This window comes from Microcaecilia unicolor, chromosome 5, assembly GCF_901765095.1.
Source record: "Microcaecilia unicolor chromosome 5, aMicUni1.1, whole genome shotgun sequence".
Taxonomy (NCBI): Eukaryota; Metazoa; Chordata; class Amphibia; order Gymnophiona; family Siphonopidae; genus Microcaecilia; species Microcaecilia unicolor.
Window position 1 is genome coordinate 324,261,045 of NC_044035.1, and position 16,878 is coordinate 324,277,922.

The following is a 16,878-nucleotide window of genomic DNA, read 5'->3' on the forward strand; positions in this document are numbered from 1 at the left end:
GCTTCGGCCTAAGGCGTCTAGGGGCTCTGCGGTGCGAGGCCGTTTTCAGGAAGCTAGACGGTATCGGCCAGGTGGGTCCTCAGGGGGGTTCCGGGGTCGTTATTTTCAGAGAACCCAGCCCTTTCGTGGGGGCCGCCGGGGGGGCGAGCTACCTCTTCGGGAGCAGCCAGCACGTCCCGTGTGTCGCAATGATGGTTTGGGGGTCCAGCTCTGGTTCGTGTGGGGGCTCGCTTACGCTTGTTTTACCAGAGGTGGGCCCAAATCACGTCAGACCAGTGGGTGCTGCAGATGATAGTGCGAGACGGGTACGCGCTGGAGTTCAATGGTCCTCTGTCCGATTTCTTTCTCGTCTCTCCCTGTCATTCAAGGCGCAAGGCAAGGGCAGTGCGAGACACGCTGTCACGTCTGGTAGATTTAGGCGCTGTGGTGCCTGTTCCGCCAGAAGAACGAGGTACCGGTTGTTACTCCATTTACTTCGTGGTGCAAAAAGAGAGAGGATTCTTTTCGGCCCATTTTAGACCTCAAGAGGGTCAATGCGGCTCTAAAGATTCCTTCCTTTCGGAGTGGAACGTTGCGCTTGGTCATTGTAGCGGTTCAGGAGGGGAATTTCTGACTTCATTGGATTTGACAGAAGCTTATTTACACATCCCCATTCTGGAGGCGCACCAGCGTTTTCTTCGTTTTGTGGTGTTAGGGAGTCCCTTTCAGTTTTGTGCGCTCACCGTTCGACCTGGCTACAGCTCCTCGCACTTTCTCCAAGGTGATGGTGGTCGTGGCAGCGGCTTTACGGTTGCAGGGCATTTTGGTGCATCCGTATCTCGACGACTGGTTAATTCGAGCCAAAACGCAGACGGAGAGCGAGGAGGCTACCGTCCGGGTGGTGACCTTTTTGCAGTCGCTGGGTTGGGTTGTCAATCTGGCCAAGAGTCACCTAGTTCCGTCACAGTCTCTAGAATATCTGGGAGTTCGGTTCGACACGGAGCGAGGCCGGGTGTTTTTGACGGCTCCTCGCATTTCCAAACTGCAGCTTCAAATACGTCAGCTCCGAGCTCAGAGGGCGCCTGCGGCACGGGAGTATCTTCAGGTGTTAGGTCTGATGGCTACGTCTATAGAGGTAGTTCCTTGGGCCAGGGCCCACATGAGACAGTTGCAGAGTTCGTTGTTGACTCGTTGGTCACCTCAGTCCCAGGAGTTGGAGGAGCGGTTAGCGCTGCCGGAGAGGGTTCGGCGCAGCCTCCGCTGGTGGCTTCACTCTCCGAATCTAGCGAAGGGCATGCCGCTAGAGGTGCCGAATTGGGTGGTACTGACCACGGATGCGAGTCTGTTAGGCTGGGGGGCGCATTGTCTAGGGCAGGTGGCCCAAGGGCGATGGACGTCTGAAGAGGCGTCGTGGTCCATCAACCGCCTGGAGACTCGAGCAATTCGGTTGGCTCTTCGGTCCTTCCAGAGTCTGCTAGAGGGCAAGGCGGTCAGAGTTCTTTCCGACAATGCCACGGCCGTCGCTTATGTGAATTGGCAGGGGGGGACGAAGAGCCCAGGATTAGCTGTAGAGGCAGCGGAGTTGTTGGGGTGGGCAGAGGCTCATCTTCAGGCTCTTTCGGCAGACCACGTGGCAGGAGTGGACAATGTGGACGCGGATTATCTGAGCAGGCACATGTTGGATCCCGGAGAGTGGGCTCTCCATCACTCAGTGTTCGAGCGGGTAGTGTTGCAGTGGGGTCGGCCGGTGTTGGATCTCATGGCATCGGCCGACAATGCGCAGGTCGCGCGGTACTTCAGTCGTCGAAGAGATGCTCGAGCCGAGGGTCTCGATGCGTTGGTTCTGCCGTGGCCGACTCAGCAGTTGCTCTATGTGTTTCCGCCGTGGCCGCTGGTGGGCCGCGTGGTGCAGCGGATCGGTCGTCATCCCGGCTTAGTGATTCTGATAGCGCCCAATTGGCCTCGTCGGCCATGGTACGGAGATCTGGTGCGGTTGTTAGTGCAGGATCCTTTTCCCCTGGGGTCTCGGGTGAGACTGGTGCAGGGCCGATCGAGATGGCCGACCCCTCTCCATTCTTGCTTACGGCTTGGCTCTTGAAAGGCACAGATTGAGAAAGAAGGGTTTCTCGGCCAGGGTCATTGATACAATGTTGCGGTCGCGTAAGAAGTCCACGTCGTTTGCTTATGTGCGGGTGTGGCGCATCTTTGAGAGTTGGTGTCTTGAACGGAATGTTGCCCCTTTGCGGGCTTCGGTGATGGGGGTTTTGGAGTTTTTGCAGGATGGTTTAGACAGGGGGCTCTCCCTTTCTTCCCTGAAGGTGCAGGTTGGTGCTTTGTCTTGTTTCAGAGGTAAGATTCGAGGAGTCTCCTTGGCAGCTTCTCCGGACGTAGGGCGGTTCCTGATGGCAGTGAAGTTGATTCGGCCGCCCCGTCGTCCGATGGTTCCGCCTTGGGATTTGAATTTGGTCTTGGAGACTCTGGTGGGTCCTCCGTTTGAACCATTAGCGTCCATCACATGTAAGGATCTTACCTTGAAGACGTTTTTCTGGTGGCCATTGCTTCCGCTCGTAGAATTTCAGAGTTGCAAGCCTTGTCTTGTAGGGAGCCTTTTCTGTCCTTTGCGAAAGAGAAAGTGACTTTGAGGACGGTTCCTTCCTTTGTTCCTAAGGTGGTTTCAGCGTTTCATGTGAATCAAGTGATTTCGTTACCGGTGTTGGGGGATCGTTCGGGGGATGCCTCTCAGCGTCGGTTGGCTAAGTTGGATGTTCGGCGCGTCTTGCGGTCCTATTTGAGCAGAACGAGAGATTTCCGGGTTTCGGATAGGTTGTTCCTTTTGTTTGGAGGTCCCAAGAGAGGGGCTGCGGCCTCCAAGGGGGACTCTGGCTAGGTGGTTGAAGGAGGCTATTGCCTCGGCTTATTTGTTGAGGCGGCGTTCGGTGCCCCCGGTACTTAAGGCGCATTCAACTCGGGGGGTTGCTGCTTCCTGGGCGGAGAGTAGTTTTGTTCCTCCGCAGGATATTTGTAAGGCAGCGGCCTGGTCGTCCATTCATTCCTTTGTGAAGCATTACAGGATTGATGTGCAGGCAAAAGAGGATGCATGTTTTGGAGCGGCTGTGCTGTCTTCTGCGTTTCGAGGGTCCCACCCTTAAGTTTCTACTGCTTTGGTACTTCCCACGCGTCTTGACCGGTCTGGAGGGTCGCTGAGGAAGGTGAAATTAGGCCTTACCTGCTAATTTTCTTTCCTCTAGACCCTCCAGACCGGTCAAGAGCCCGCCCTATGGATTTTCAGAGATATTGTTCGTATCAGAAGTATTTGAGCCTTGTTCTGCTATGACTATTCCTTTTCTTTCACTGGGCCGGAGAGTTTTCTTCGCCCATAATACTTGACAGAGCGGGGCGCATGTCGTTCCGTCTGTCTGAGCACACTGTTGGTGTTGACTATTGGTTTTCCAGGTACAGGGGTTTTCTAGATTCAGAGTTCAGGTTGCAGGGGGTTTCTCTGCTTTGCTAAGTGTATACTGGCTTTGTGGGATGGGCACAGGTTATATGTACATAGTTGAAGTTAGTGTTCTCAGTCTCCCTCTGCTGGTAGGCGAGCATAACCCCACGCGTCTTGACCGGTCTGGAGGGTCTAGAGGAAAGAAAATTAGCAGGTAAGGCCTAATTTCACCTTTTTTAGCAGATGCTTTATAAGGTTTAATGAGAGCTTCAGCTAAGTCTATGGCTTTGGGAGTAGCTGCAAGACTATCTCTTTTGCTATGGGGTTGGCCAGTGAATGCGACTTCTAAGTCTAAGTTCAGTAGATTAACCTTTTGGGATTCTCTGGTGAAGAGTTGGACAAGTTAGTCCGTAGTCTAGGGGATACCAAGGATCCGCGGCTGCCGGAGGACCAGCCTCGGGCATCTGGGTGCTGTATTTTTCGAGCTGTGGTCGGGGGCTTGATTTTCGTCACTTCAGACCAGGTAGAGCGGTTGCGATCCAGCAGTCCTGTTTTTTTTTTTTTTTGTTTTTTCAAAGGAATCAGTCCTTTCGAGGAGCTCACAGAGGGGGCAGAGATGCAGCAGCAGCCTCTATCCAGTCTACTGCTCATGAGACACAGTGAAGGTTTCCAGGCCAAACCTATAATTCCTGCAGGAGCTCGCTTAGCACAGTTTGCTTGGAGGTGGGCCCAGATTACCTCCGATCAGTGAGTACTAGAGGTATTCGAGAAGGGTACACCTTAGAGTTTGCGCAGCCTCTTCCAGATGCCTTCCTAGAGTCTCCCTGCTGGTCTCGTCTGAAGGTGGGTGTGGTCAGGGATACTCAGGAAAGGCTTCTCGACCTACAGGCTGTTTGTCCATTTCCCTCTTCAGAGCTCAGATGGGGTCGGTATTCAATTTACTTTGTCGTTCCAAAGAAAGAGGGCCCTTTCAGACTGATTCTGGACCTCAGAGCGGTCAATTACTACTACTACTACTACTACTATTTAGCATTTCTATAGCGCTACAAGGCTTTTCATATGGAGACTCTTCACTCAGTCATAGTAGCGGTTCTGGCCGGAGAGTTTTTGACTGCACTAGACCTGACAGAGCCCTGTCTGCACATTCTGATTCAGCCCATGCATCAACGCTTTCTGCATTTTGTGGTGTTGGGCAAGCATTATCAATTTCGGCCGTTGCCCTTTGGCCTTGCAACAGCCCCTTACACATTTACAAAAGGTTTTGGTGGTAGTGGCAGCGGCTGTCAGGAAGGAGGGAGTCCTAGTTCACCCTTACCTGGACGATTGGCTAATCATGGTGAAATTGTACCAAGAGTGTGCAAATCACAGATCGTGTGGTTCGTTTCCTGCACCACTTCAAGGAGAGGTGGAGATAAATTCCTACTACAAGGTAAATAGCGGTTCATCTTCAAATTGTTCACTTTAACTCCGAGAGGTCTTAATTATGGACCTTTCAGTGTTTTTTATATTGTAAGTTAAGTGTGATCCATTTTGGAATTATTTCTCTGTTGGTATTGTGTATGTATATTTGATTTTTTCGATGTGCTTTATTGCATTGTCAGTGAGTTAGATTGATTACCTTTTATTTTAGTTGTGGTACTTAATGATATTTATATTTATTTGTGTTTTTATCTTTTGAATCATTGCCTGATACCTGTATTCTGCAGCAATACATTCTATATGTTAATCGTTGTACGTCTTCCGCATTTGGATGCTTTCACTTCCTTCCCTCTGGGTTGTTTGATTAAAAGTCGATTTCTTAAACAAGCTTGTGTAACATGATGATTTCATTTTTGAAATGTTATGGCCCCGGTGTCATGTACATGTTGGTTTTGGCCTAGCCAATAAGAATTTGACGTCTTCTGTCATTAGAATGCATATGGGTTCCGGGCCCAAGCACAGCATTCCAATGCTTATAAATTTTTTTTTTTCTTTAATTCCACCAGTGTTTTTGTTTGAATAACAGGCACAGTGTTGCCAATGGTTTATATTATGCATGTTTGTAATGTTGCTTGTTCGCATCAGAGGAGGCAGGACACACCAGAGGAAAGGCCCCCAGCGCTGTTTAAGGTCACCTGTGTGAATTGGAAATGAAGAAAAGAGGAGAGCGGGAAAGAATGGTGACTCCCGAGGAAATTTGTTGGGCTACTACATGGTCTTTTTTGTATTTAAGTGCTTCAAGCTTGATGTCGGCAGCTAGACTTCTTTATGGGAAGCCTAGGTTTGAAAGTGCAACACCCCTCCGTATGAAACTTCATTGGCTCCCTATTAGAGAACGAGTCAACTTTAAAACCATCACACTAATCCACAAGATCATCCATGGAGTTGTCACCAAGTTACGTGGTCAATCTAATAAACCTTCCATTCAGAAACATGTCAACATCTTCACGATCATACCTTAACCTTCACCTTCCCAACTGCAAAAGACTAAAGTACAAAGCCTACCATGCATCTAACGTCCCCTTCCTGGGATCCGAACTCTGGAATGCTCTACATTCTGTCAATTAATGAATATCTTCCCTTTAGGAAACTATTGAAAACCCATCTATTCAAACAGTTTTACCCAAGTGACTTGACCTATCAAAAACAAACATAAGCAAACCATCTATCTACCGGTTGAAATAACCATTAACTACAATGACTCAGAAAATATCTCCTACCAACCTTCTTACCCTCCATGCTCTTCTCATCTTCTCCTTAATCGCTCCACCGCCTTACCTATCCCTATCCTTTTTCTCATACCTCTTCTTCTATCCCATTTACTCCTTGTTCATTTGTCCTATCACATACCCCCTTTGTTGATTCTGTTAACTATAGATTGTATTCTCTTGTTACTATGTAAGCCGCGATGAGCAGGAAAGCGCGGGGTACAAATGTAATAAATGTATAAGCCAGTCGACAGGGCAGCCTTGAAGGGGCTATCTCTTCATCCACCCTGTTGGAGAAGAGCTTTGGTACGTCCTATTGGTCTGAACTGGTCAAAAAGGATGATAAGGAAGGTGATATTTTATTCTCACCTTGAATTATGCTAGATCAGTTCATGACATGCTCTGGATTATGGCAGTTTCTTGGGGCTTTGCTCTGCCGCTGGTCAGTTTAGTCCTGCCTCCATTGGACACCCTCTCAGACCCTCTTCCTTCATGAAATGGTGTTAGTTTTGTGCTTAGTTCTTTTCTGTTCTATGCGCTGCATTGGCATACAGCCAGAAACCTTCCAGTATGCTAATGTTTCCTTATAGTGAAGATATCAACAGAATCTTCAGGTTCTCTGCTAGTGAGGGGACATGACCCATAGAGCTGGACAGGTTCAACAGGATTCAAGAAAAGAAATTAACAGGTAGGAACAAATTTCACCTTGTATGCTTTTGGAATAAGAGGTACGTACCCTTATTACTATTTTGGCCCCATGTCCTTATCCAGAATGTTTTGCTATGATCTGGGTAGTTCTGTGCTTCTCTGCACTGCTCTGACTCCTGAGTATAAAGTACCTCAGTGGTGTCACTTGATTTATGTAGCTTGAGGGGGGCAAGTGAAAAATATTTAAAAAATTCAGTAAAACCTGAAATGAATGGGGCACTAGTTTTTTAACTGTATAAAATGGTTTACTAGTCCTACTCTAGGAAGTATTATTGTGCATTTTCTAACACACCTTCTGAGGCTTGAGGGATGAAAACATTTTCTCATGGTTATCTGTTAGCATGCTTTGCTGGTGAATCTAGATTGTTTAAAGCATGTGAAATCTTTGATTACCCCCTTTTTTTTTTCTTCCAGTCTTCTCTAGGATCCTCATCGTCTTCCTCCTTCCAATCTGTGAGTTCCTATGGTCCTTTTGGCAGAATGCCTGCATACAGCCAGTTCAGTCCCAGCCCACTAGTGGGGCAGCAATTTGGTGCCGTGGGAGTTGGTATGTGTGTGTACTTATGACTTTGTGTTCACTTTTTTTTTTTTACCCACTGTAATTTTCTAAAACTCAGCAACTATAGTAAACACATTTGGGAATCATAGAAAGGAAGAGTTGCGTTATGTTGTTTACTAGCATGAGTTCCTTGTGTAGAAGGGTTCAGGCATTTAAGTTGGATTATTGGGGTATGCCTTTTTGAATAGGTTAGTTTTTAGTGATTTTCTGAAGTTTAGGTGGTCATATATGATTTGGTAAACAGTCAGTGCATATTTTAAAGGTGATCTTGGCATTTATGAGAAGCCAGTGAAGTTAAACAAGTGATTCCACCCCCCCCCCCCCCCCCCCCCAATTCCTGTTAAGACAAGACCAGACTAATAAGCTAGTTCCTCTTTCAGTAGATGGAGGTAGAGAACCTGGAACTTTTTCCAGTAACGACAGCAGCAGCATAAGGAGTGGTTGTAGTCCTGGAATTTTCCATTTCTTTGCCTCTGCAGCAGATGAATCCAGAAACTGGTGGTTTCTATCTACCAGCAGGTGGAGATAGGTAACACTGCCTTCAGTTTACTGTTCTCTGACAGTCTGCTCCTTCCTCGGTTGATATATCTCTATCTCCAGCAGGTGATGAACAGATTCTTAATACCAAATAAACGGCTCCAGCCAGAATTGACTGTTGGTCGCGGGCGGTGCTCATTGGGTGAGATGGAGAAAAGCCTTCAGAAACTACTGGTATAATACTGGTGGTTTAGTGCGTGGTTATGCAATGTTTATAGAATAACTCACGCAGCAGTTCTATCATTGGGCAAAAAACTCCACTGGCCCGGGCTAAATTTTTAAGCCTCAAGGTTCTACACACAGTTTTAGCAAATATATTATCTATATGCTAATATTCAACAACACAGGATAGTGAGTAGCACTTAGCTTATGATTTCTATCGGGCACTCTTCTGTATCCGTTCAACGGGGACCACCGTTTCACCTAGAAACATGGCTTCGTCAGGAACGGAGTGCTCTCTTGTGGTGTTGAGAATCTGAAACAGACAAGATATATATTAGATGCCTGTGATTGTGTGTGAAATCTTTTGGTAATCACACCTTCAGGAAGTCACCCCACGGACAGACGTACTTGAGCTGGAGGCATGAAATTGAAAATGGCGCCTCGGCGTTCACGTACAAACAGCTGATAGGTGTACTTGCGTGAATATGACGTAATAAGCATCAGTAAAAATTGAACCAATCAATGGAGCTGTTCAGCCCATTGGGTGCTAAAGTGTCCAATTCAAAGAGCCACCTGGCTTCCCTCCTTGCTAGTTTAAGTTTGCGATCGCCGCCCCTATTGGACGGCGCTATCCAATCGATGACAGAACATTGCATTGTGTTTTTGAGTGACACAGTGTTCCACAATAGGCTCTTTTACTGCTGACCTCCGAATATTTGATCTGTGTTCTAGGATCCTGACTTTCAAGGGTCTCGTTGTCATCCCGATGTATGTTTTACTGCAGGGGCAGCTTAGAGCACCGCGACCAACAGTCAATTCTGGCTGGAGCCGTTTATTTGGTATTAGGTTACGTATTTTGCCCCAACCACGCTGCATTTGCCCTGTGTAGTTATCTATGATGAACAGATTCTTCCCAGCTCCTGGATTCTTTGCTTGGGCAACTCTTGGGCTACGTTTAGCCAGTTGAGTTAAGGGGTGTTTGGCCAGTGGTGTCATCTTTGGAGGTATACTTGGTAACCTCGGGTTTTTCTCTCCTAAATTCATTCTTCTTTTACACCAGGCCTACATGTTGGAACAGTCATTTCCCCAGTAACCACCTCATCCTGTGCTGATGGCCCCGCAGGGGTATTTTGGGGTTTGGGACAGTCTACCCAGTCTCTGGTGGACGACCCCACGCAGAAGAGGAGACGGATGGGCCCCTCGCCTGAGGTGGCCTTGTTGGGGGACAGTTCCTCTCCATGTCACTTGCTGTTTTTTTCTGAGGACTCATTAAGACCTTCAGAGTTTGATGAAGTGGAGGAAGGAGAGATCCTGTAGGAGGAGCTGGATGACCCTACGGCTGTCCACATTTTCCACAGGGATCTCTTATTGCCAGTGCATTAGAGGCGTTAAACATTTTGGATCCCGAAGCTGCTGCGTGGCATTGCCGGTGAATTTGAAGACTGCTAGCACCCAGAGACTGGCTAAAGTGTCCCCGGTCCTGTCCCTGGTCCATGAGGCCATCCGGGAGGTCATTAGTGCTCAGTGGTCCATTCCAGATAGTAACCTCAGTCTCTAAAGCCATGACTAAACTTTACCCGGTGGGCATGGACCACTTGGGAAATTTTGTTTGTAATTTTCACAAAGATCAATCTGCTGTAGTGCCTTGTAAAAAGTCTTCATACCCTTAAACTTTTTCCCACCCTATTGTCTAAAATGTATTAAATTTTCACTGCTCTACACAACATACTGGATACTTTGATCATGAAAGAGCAACTAGACATTCAACAAGTAAATGCTTGATCAAGCCCCTTTTATTGTAATAAGAGTCATTAGTCACCTTTTCATAGTAAGATGCTCTTTTCTTCTTGGGAATAGCTCAACTTTTTTTCAAGTTGTCAGGGGATAGCAGACTCTAGTTTTGAAGTCTTGCTGCAGATTTTGTATTGTTTTCAGGTCTGGACCTTTGAGCTACCTGAGCATTTGCTTTTCTCTGCTGGCTTCAAAGCTTCTCCAAAGCATAACACTTCTACCACCACCATCAGGGCTGGCGGTAAGCAGGGTATTCATGGTAGGGGGACACCAACATTCAAGGGGCGCCAGAAACTGCCATGCTTACCCTACGCTACTGCAGCCCTCCCATGAAGACCTACCTTGATCCTTGAAGGCCGCCCTGGAGGTGGTGTGGCCTCTGCAGCTGCGGGGACAGGAAAGAATTCCACTCTTTCCTGCCCTCTACCGCTCCTCCGTCTCCCTTTGCTCTTTTGTGCCGCAGGTGGCGCCACCGTATTTTAAAAATGGCTGCCGAGGCTTCCGCAGTCTTCATAAAACAGAACTGATTTGTCATCCAGAGTTTTCAGATCTGATAGCTACTGTAACTGGACACACACAGGCTCAATTTAATATAATATGAGTCTTGTTAAGGCAGTTTTTGGAACTGGAGCTAGTTTGGGTTTGCTATGATAACGGGTGTGAAGACAAGTTTTGATTTGCATTTCTTCTAGGACTGTTCAAAAAATAATTTGTTCTTTCTTGAACGTGTAGAGTGTTTTTTGTGTATAGGTGAAGCAAATGTTTGCTTTAATGCATTTTAAATGTATTTTTAAGACCCCATTTGAATTTATACAAAGATTTGAAAATGTTTTGCAAGGAAATGTGTGACTCCAGAAGAAAATCTCTTGCAACTAGTTTGATCCTTATTTTTACATGTGTAAGACTTGGCTTTTATAAAATGGAAATATTTTTCACACTCTGATTCTCCACCACCAGTGTTCTTATTGCATTCCTATTACTGTTTCTCACCCCACCATTTTCATCTTTTTTTTTTTTCCCCTCCACTATTATGTGCCTCTTATCAGATTCATGTCCTTTTTCTCTTATGCCATGCCACCATTCTGCCTGCTGTGACTCATTTGTTCTCCATGGTAGAGGGGACACTGTTGCAGTAGCCTGGAGCAATCCTGTGGGGTGGAGCTTGCAGCCCATAGAGAAGGAACAGCAACTGGCAATGCTGCACCTTGGAAACCCATTTGGGGGAGAAAGACTTAGGAGAAGGGTACTTAGCCACAGTTATGCAACAAGGGTCAAAATTTGAACATCATTGAACTACAGCATACTGGGACTTGTGGCAATACATATTCTATTTACGAAGCACATCATTCTGCTCTGTATTAGTTGTATATCTTTAAATGTCAACTGTTCCTTGTTGAGCTTTGTCTTCTTGCTGTTGAGCATTGAATTTACATTTTGTAAGAGCAATTTAATTGTTTCTTTGAAATGCTTTCAAGACTAATCAGTGTATTGTATGTACAGAGTGCAGATAAATTCATTTGTTGTATCTCTTTCCCTCCCCCCCCCCCCCCCCCAAAGCAGGTAGCTCCTTGACATCTTTTGGAACAGAAACATCAAACAGTGCTTCAATGTCCCAAAGTAATACAGTTGGTTCCACTTTTACCCCTGATGCACGGTCATTAAAAACACAGCTATCTCAAGGTATGTTTTCCCTGCATGTACAAAAATAATTTTTGCTTTGAGTAAGAGGTTTTTTCCAAGTGGGGAGGACCATTTTATGGGAAATGAAAACCTTTTCCTTAGCGTCCCTCCGGACCAGCCCAGGATCAGACTGATGGGTTATGCACTCCTTCCAGCAGGTGGAGACTAAGAGCTCTGACTCTAGTGAGCCAATATGAGACTTGGCGGTCTAGACCTAGATTCAGTATTCTCAGTCTCCAGCAGGTGGAAGGAGGTGTAAGCCCTGTAGTCTCCTCTTTATCTTTTTACTGCTTACTTTGGAAAAAAAAATAGATTTGGCTTTTTAAGACTTATTTAAGGTTTATTTTCTGTGCACTGGTAATTATTCTATTTGGAAGCTGAGTTCCGCGGGGATCTCCCTTGAGCCTCAGGGGTGTTACGCTCTGCTGTTCCAAGTCCCTCCCCCTAATTTCCTCCCAATTCCTTCCTGCAGCGCTAGCCGCTTCTATTTGTTAAGGAGAGTGCTCAGTCTCTTCGGCAGAAGTGTTTGAGCTCAGGGAGAGGCATCCATGTTTGTGTGCGTAACCCCCCCCCCCCCCCCCCCCCCAGCAAATGAGCAAGGCAGCTCTATCTCCGCTGGTATTAGCAACGGTCTGCTTTTCCTGTGTGTCTCAGCCTCGTTATGGCGGAGAAGCTTTGGCAATGTGATGTCAGCGCTGAATGGTACATGTAAATATTGCACTGCTATGGAGATTTCAACTGTGGTTGGCTCTCTGCTCCTCCCGCACCGCTCGTGGTTTCTCTGTCATTGGCACTCAGTGCAGAGTAAGCTAGCCCATCTTGGGGGGGGGGGGGGGGAGAAGCCGCCATTTTGCCCTCTTCTGATGACTCAGAGGACAGTCCCACTTTACTGCTCCAGACAGCAGAACGGTCGTCAGTGGTGCTACTGAAGCAATCGGGACTCCAGGAGGGAGGTGTCCCTCCTGAGTTTGTCCTTCAAATGTAACAAGCTTTTTTTATTTACAAAATCTGGTCCTACGACTGGTGGCACCTACAAAGAGAGCTAGGGGGTTCTGGGATCTGGAGGAGGACCAAGTTTCTGATCCAGGTTTGAACATGCCGTCTCTGGAGGAGGCAGATGTGTTAGGCGAGGGGCTGTTGTTGGAGGACCCCGGTCTTGCTGACTCGGGGGCAGAATCTTTACTCCCAGGGGAAGATCCTTTGTTTATTAGAACTTTTCACAAGGAGGACTTGCAGGAGCTCTTTCTTTGGTGGCGACCACTTTGAGGACAAACAGCCCAAGGTGGATCTGCTGGTTAAGGGCATTAGACGTCCAGGTAAAATTTTCCATATGCACCAGGATATTAGGGACATCATTCAGGCCCAATGGGATGTGCCGGATTCTCCTTTTGGTCCAGCTCTGTCTACGGTGCGGCTTTATCCAGTTCCAGATGCGGACAAGTCCCTTCTTAAAATGCCCATGGTAGATGCGGTATTCTCAGCTGTGACTAAGCACAGTACACTCCCTGTTGATGGAGGCTCTCTTAGAGTAGTTTTGATGTCTCTTCCTTAGCGGTTCAGGTGGTCATCTGTGTTTCCTTGGTGGCTAGGTGTGCTTCCAGTTTGCCGAAAGGGTCTCGGATAGAGCTTCGGATGATTTGTCTTCAATAGACGCAGAAGTAGCTAAAATTGAGATGGGTTCCACCTTTTTAGTGGATGTTTTGTACGATTTGTTGAGGGCATCTTCTAAGTCCATGGCCTTGGGAGTCACAGCATGCCATTCTCTTTGGTTGAGAGGTTGGTCTGTAGGTGCGGCTTCTAAATCTAAACTGAGCAAATTCCCTTTCCGGAGGGACGCTAAGGAAAGAGAAATTAGATCTTAAATGCTAATTTGCTTTCCTTTAGTCCCTCTGGACCGGCTCAGGTCCCACCTGTTTTCATGGTGGATCGTACTGAAGAGTGGTTAATGGCTTCTTTTTTTTTTTTTGTTGACTATGGAAATTGGTTTGGGGATTGAGCTGTATTGTGTGTGTTCTGTTTCTTTATTAAAAATAAATAATGGCGTGTTTTGCCAAACGTTCGAATGTGCAACACCTTTGTTAGTGTCTCTGAAAGCACATTCTTATTACAGATTGGTGGCTGCTCACGTTCCCGGTTGCACAGAATGTGGTTCGTTTTTTCTTCTCTTTCTTTGTTAACTTAATACTGAATCTAGTTCTAGATGGCCAGGGCTGTTACTAGAGTCAGAGTTCTCAGTCTCCACCTGCTGGAGTGCATAACCCATCAGTCAGATCCTGGGCTGGTCTGGAGGGACTAAAAGAAAGCAAATTAGCAGTTAAGATCTAATTTCTCCTCCTATCTTTAACGTATCCCAGAAGTGGATCACTAGTTAGCAACATATAGTACTGCAAGATCTCATATCCCCTAACTTTTTCTCCTTGACCTCCTGAGGAGATAGAGAAGGAGCTTAGGAGGGTGAGGTTTTGAACTACTGCTGTTTTATTTGGCACATTTTACAAGAGTTTTCAGGTTCACCAGTTCCTGTTTAAAACACACGTGATGTGATCTCAAAATCCTGTCTACTCCCCCAACTTCTTGGTCTCTGCAAAAGCTTTTATGAATTAGGTGGTGAAAAGTAAGGGATGAGTAATGAACATCTTAACAGACTAGTGCAGCTGCCTAGATCATTCAGCAACATTGCTGTAGCCTGTAGCTTTAATTTACATAATTAGCTGATGCACTCAAGTTGCAAACAAGTTGGGCATTACATTTGACACACCAAGCCTGAAACCTGACTTTCCTTAGCGTCCGACCGGACCAGGATTGGACTCTTGGGTTGTGCTCGCCAATAAGAGCCCTGGTCATGTGACCCTAGCCTCAGTATTTTCTCAGTCTCCCAGCAGGTAGGAAGCGAGCCCATTAGTCTCTCTCTTTATCTTTCTCTTAAGTTGCAAACAAGTTGGGCATTACATTTGACACACCAAGCCTGAAACCTGACTATTTTCACTGAAGAAAGATTTAAATTGCAGTGTTACAAAGTGGCAATGAGTAATGTTGGGGGTTAATGGACTTCTCTTGTAAAAGTGTTTAAAATCCCACATGCCAGTCCTGATTGCTTTATGTACTGTTTTTCCTTGCAGCTTGGTGATACAAGGCAACTAGTACAAATGATAAGCTGGGGCCTTAGTTTGAATATATGCTATAATGAAACTATGCTTGTTAAGCTATAAAATATACAAATGTCTTGGGGGCCTTTTTACTAAGGTGCGCTGAAAAATGGGCTGCGCTAGTGTAGGCGCATGTTTTGGGTGCGCAAAGATCCATTTTTCAGTGTGCCTTAGTGAGAGGCCCTTTTTTTTTAAAAAATTTGCTAAAAATGGACGTACGGCAAAATAAAAATTGACGCGCATCCATTTTGGGTCTGAGACCTTACCGCCAACCATTGACTTAGCAGTAAGGTCTCATACAGTAACCGTGTGGTAATCGTCTACGCATGTAGAATGACGATTACCGCCCAGTTTTTGCTGTGAGCCAAAAAAATAAAAATTGTTTTCCGGCATGCGTAGCAGACACACGTCAAAAATGAAATTACCACAAGGGCCACACGGTAGCCGGGAGAACTCAAAAATGATGCTAGTTGCATGTAGGTGCCTACAAGTCTTAGTAAAAGGGCCCCTCAGACTTTTTGGGGGCCCTGCTAGTTGAATGTAAGAGCTGGAATTAACACACAAGATATTAGTTATGGCCTGGAAAAGTGGAAATGGCTCACCCATTTACTCATATATTTTGACAGCAGATTCTTTGCTACTTCGCATCTGAGTTTGAGCTAAAAATCAGTTTGATCTTGAAGAATTTAATGTTCGCAGATTAATGTACGAGTTAATATAAAAGTATTAAAAATTCAGGATTTCTAAAATATCAGATGCAGGTCTCACCTAGAGATTAAAGGTGTGTAGTTGTATGTAAATATGTTTTTGAAAGGGTGTTTTTTTTTTTTTTTTTTAAATTTTGAGTTAATCCAATAGAGCAGACATAACTGTATTGGGTAGTTCCCTATTGATCTGTTTGTATTTCTTGCCAATCCTATGGGATTTTGCTGTACCCATGAAATTTGAGTGGGCTGATGCAGGTGGCTCACTCTGTGCTCAAATGCAACTACAGTTGCTGTTCCTTGGGCTGGCCAGAGGTTGGTATTCCCTCTGTGCAGGGCTGTGGAGTCTGAGTTGGAAGCAATTTTAGGTGGAGTGAGTCGGTGAAAATGTACAGACTCCAGCTTCAAAACAAAAACTTGGATATATTTTTTGTCCAGGATCCAAAGTACTAGTGTAAATGTTAAATGATCAGAACAAAAATTGTAAAAGCCTTAATATCAGTAGGAGTTGAAGTTTTAGTGTACTAACTCCACAGCCTTGCCTCTGTGGCACCCCAAACCAATGGTCAGACTTTGGATCAACACATAGAGATCGATTATTCAATGTGATTTAACTGGCCAGAAATAGTTCCTGGCTGGTTAAATCACCTGTTAGGGGCTAATCGGTCATTTTCAGCTCCACTTAACCGGTTAGCACTAAACTCAAGCCTGGCCATTTGGGGGGGCTGTTCCAGGGCGGAGTCAGCACTTGGCCAGGTAAGTGCTGATATTCAGCACTAAATTGGTGGTTTATTCTGTATTTGATATACCACCTTTCAGGAAAACTGTTTACAATCTCAACATATAGGTAGAAAAGAACTACAAAATCATTGAATAGAGGGGGGAAAAAACCCAACACACTGGAAGTGATGCCTCTGCCTGGTCGTCTCAGTTGAATAAGAGGTTTCCGGGGAAAGGCTAAAGAGAATAAATGAGCCTTCAGGGAGGCTCGAAATAAGAGATAGGAGAACTGTACTTTGAGTTCTACAGGCAGAGAATTCCAGAGGGGAAGGTGCAGCAAAGAAGAAAGCAGAGTGTCTGGTGGCTTCAAGGTGAGGACAGTAAACAGAGGGGAATGGAAAGTTGATTACGAGTAGAAGAATGGAGAGTGTGAGCAGGTCGGTATGGGACAAATAAGAGAGGAAAGGTAAGGTGGAATCCCAGAGTATAGAATCTTAAGTGTCAAAATCAGTATCTTATGTTGGATCCAGAAAGGGATCAGAAGCGAGTGGGGTGACACGGTTGAAATGGTGTGCATGAGTAAGAAGAGGAATAGATATGTTCTGAACAGATTGGAGTTTCTTTAAAAGGAAAAATGGAAGGCAAGAATAAATGTTAGAATAATGTAGTGTAGAAGAGACAGGTGTATAAAGAAGTGTACAAGATTATCATCACAATATGGACATTAAAGAACGAATGATACATAGAGAAAAGAAACAGGATCTTG

General features: G+C 45.9%; 1 protein-coding gene across 1 annotated transcript in view; it reads left to right on the forward strand.

Moving 5' to 3' along the window:
• The window catches only part of LSM14A (LSM14A mRNA processing body assembly factor), a 78,718-nt gene that overhangs the window by 35,074 nt on the left and 26,766 nt on the right, over positions 1-16,878 (forward strand). Inside the window, 2 exon segments of the mRNA XM_030204440.1 lie at positions 7,228-7,360; positions 11,420-11,542. Of these exon segments, the coding sequence (XP_030060300.1) occupies positions 7,228-7,360; positions 11,420-11,542 (256 nt within the window).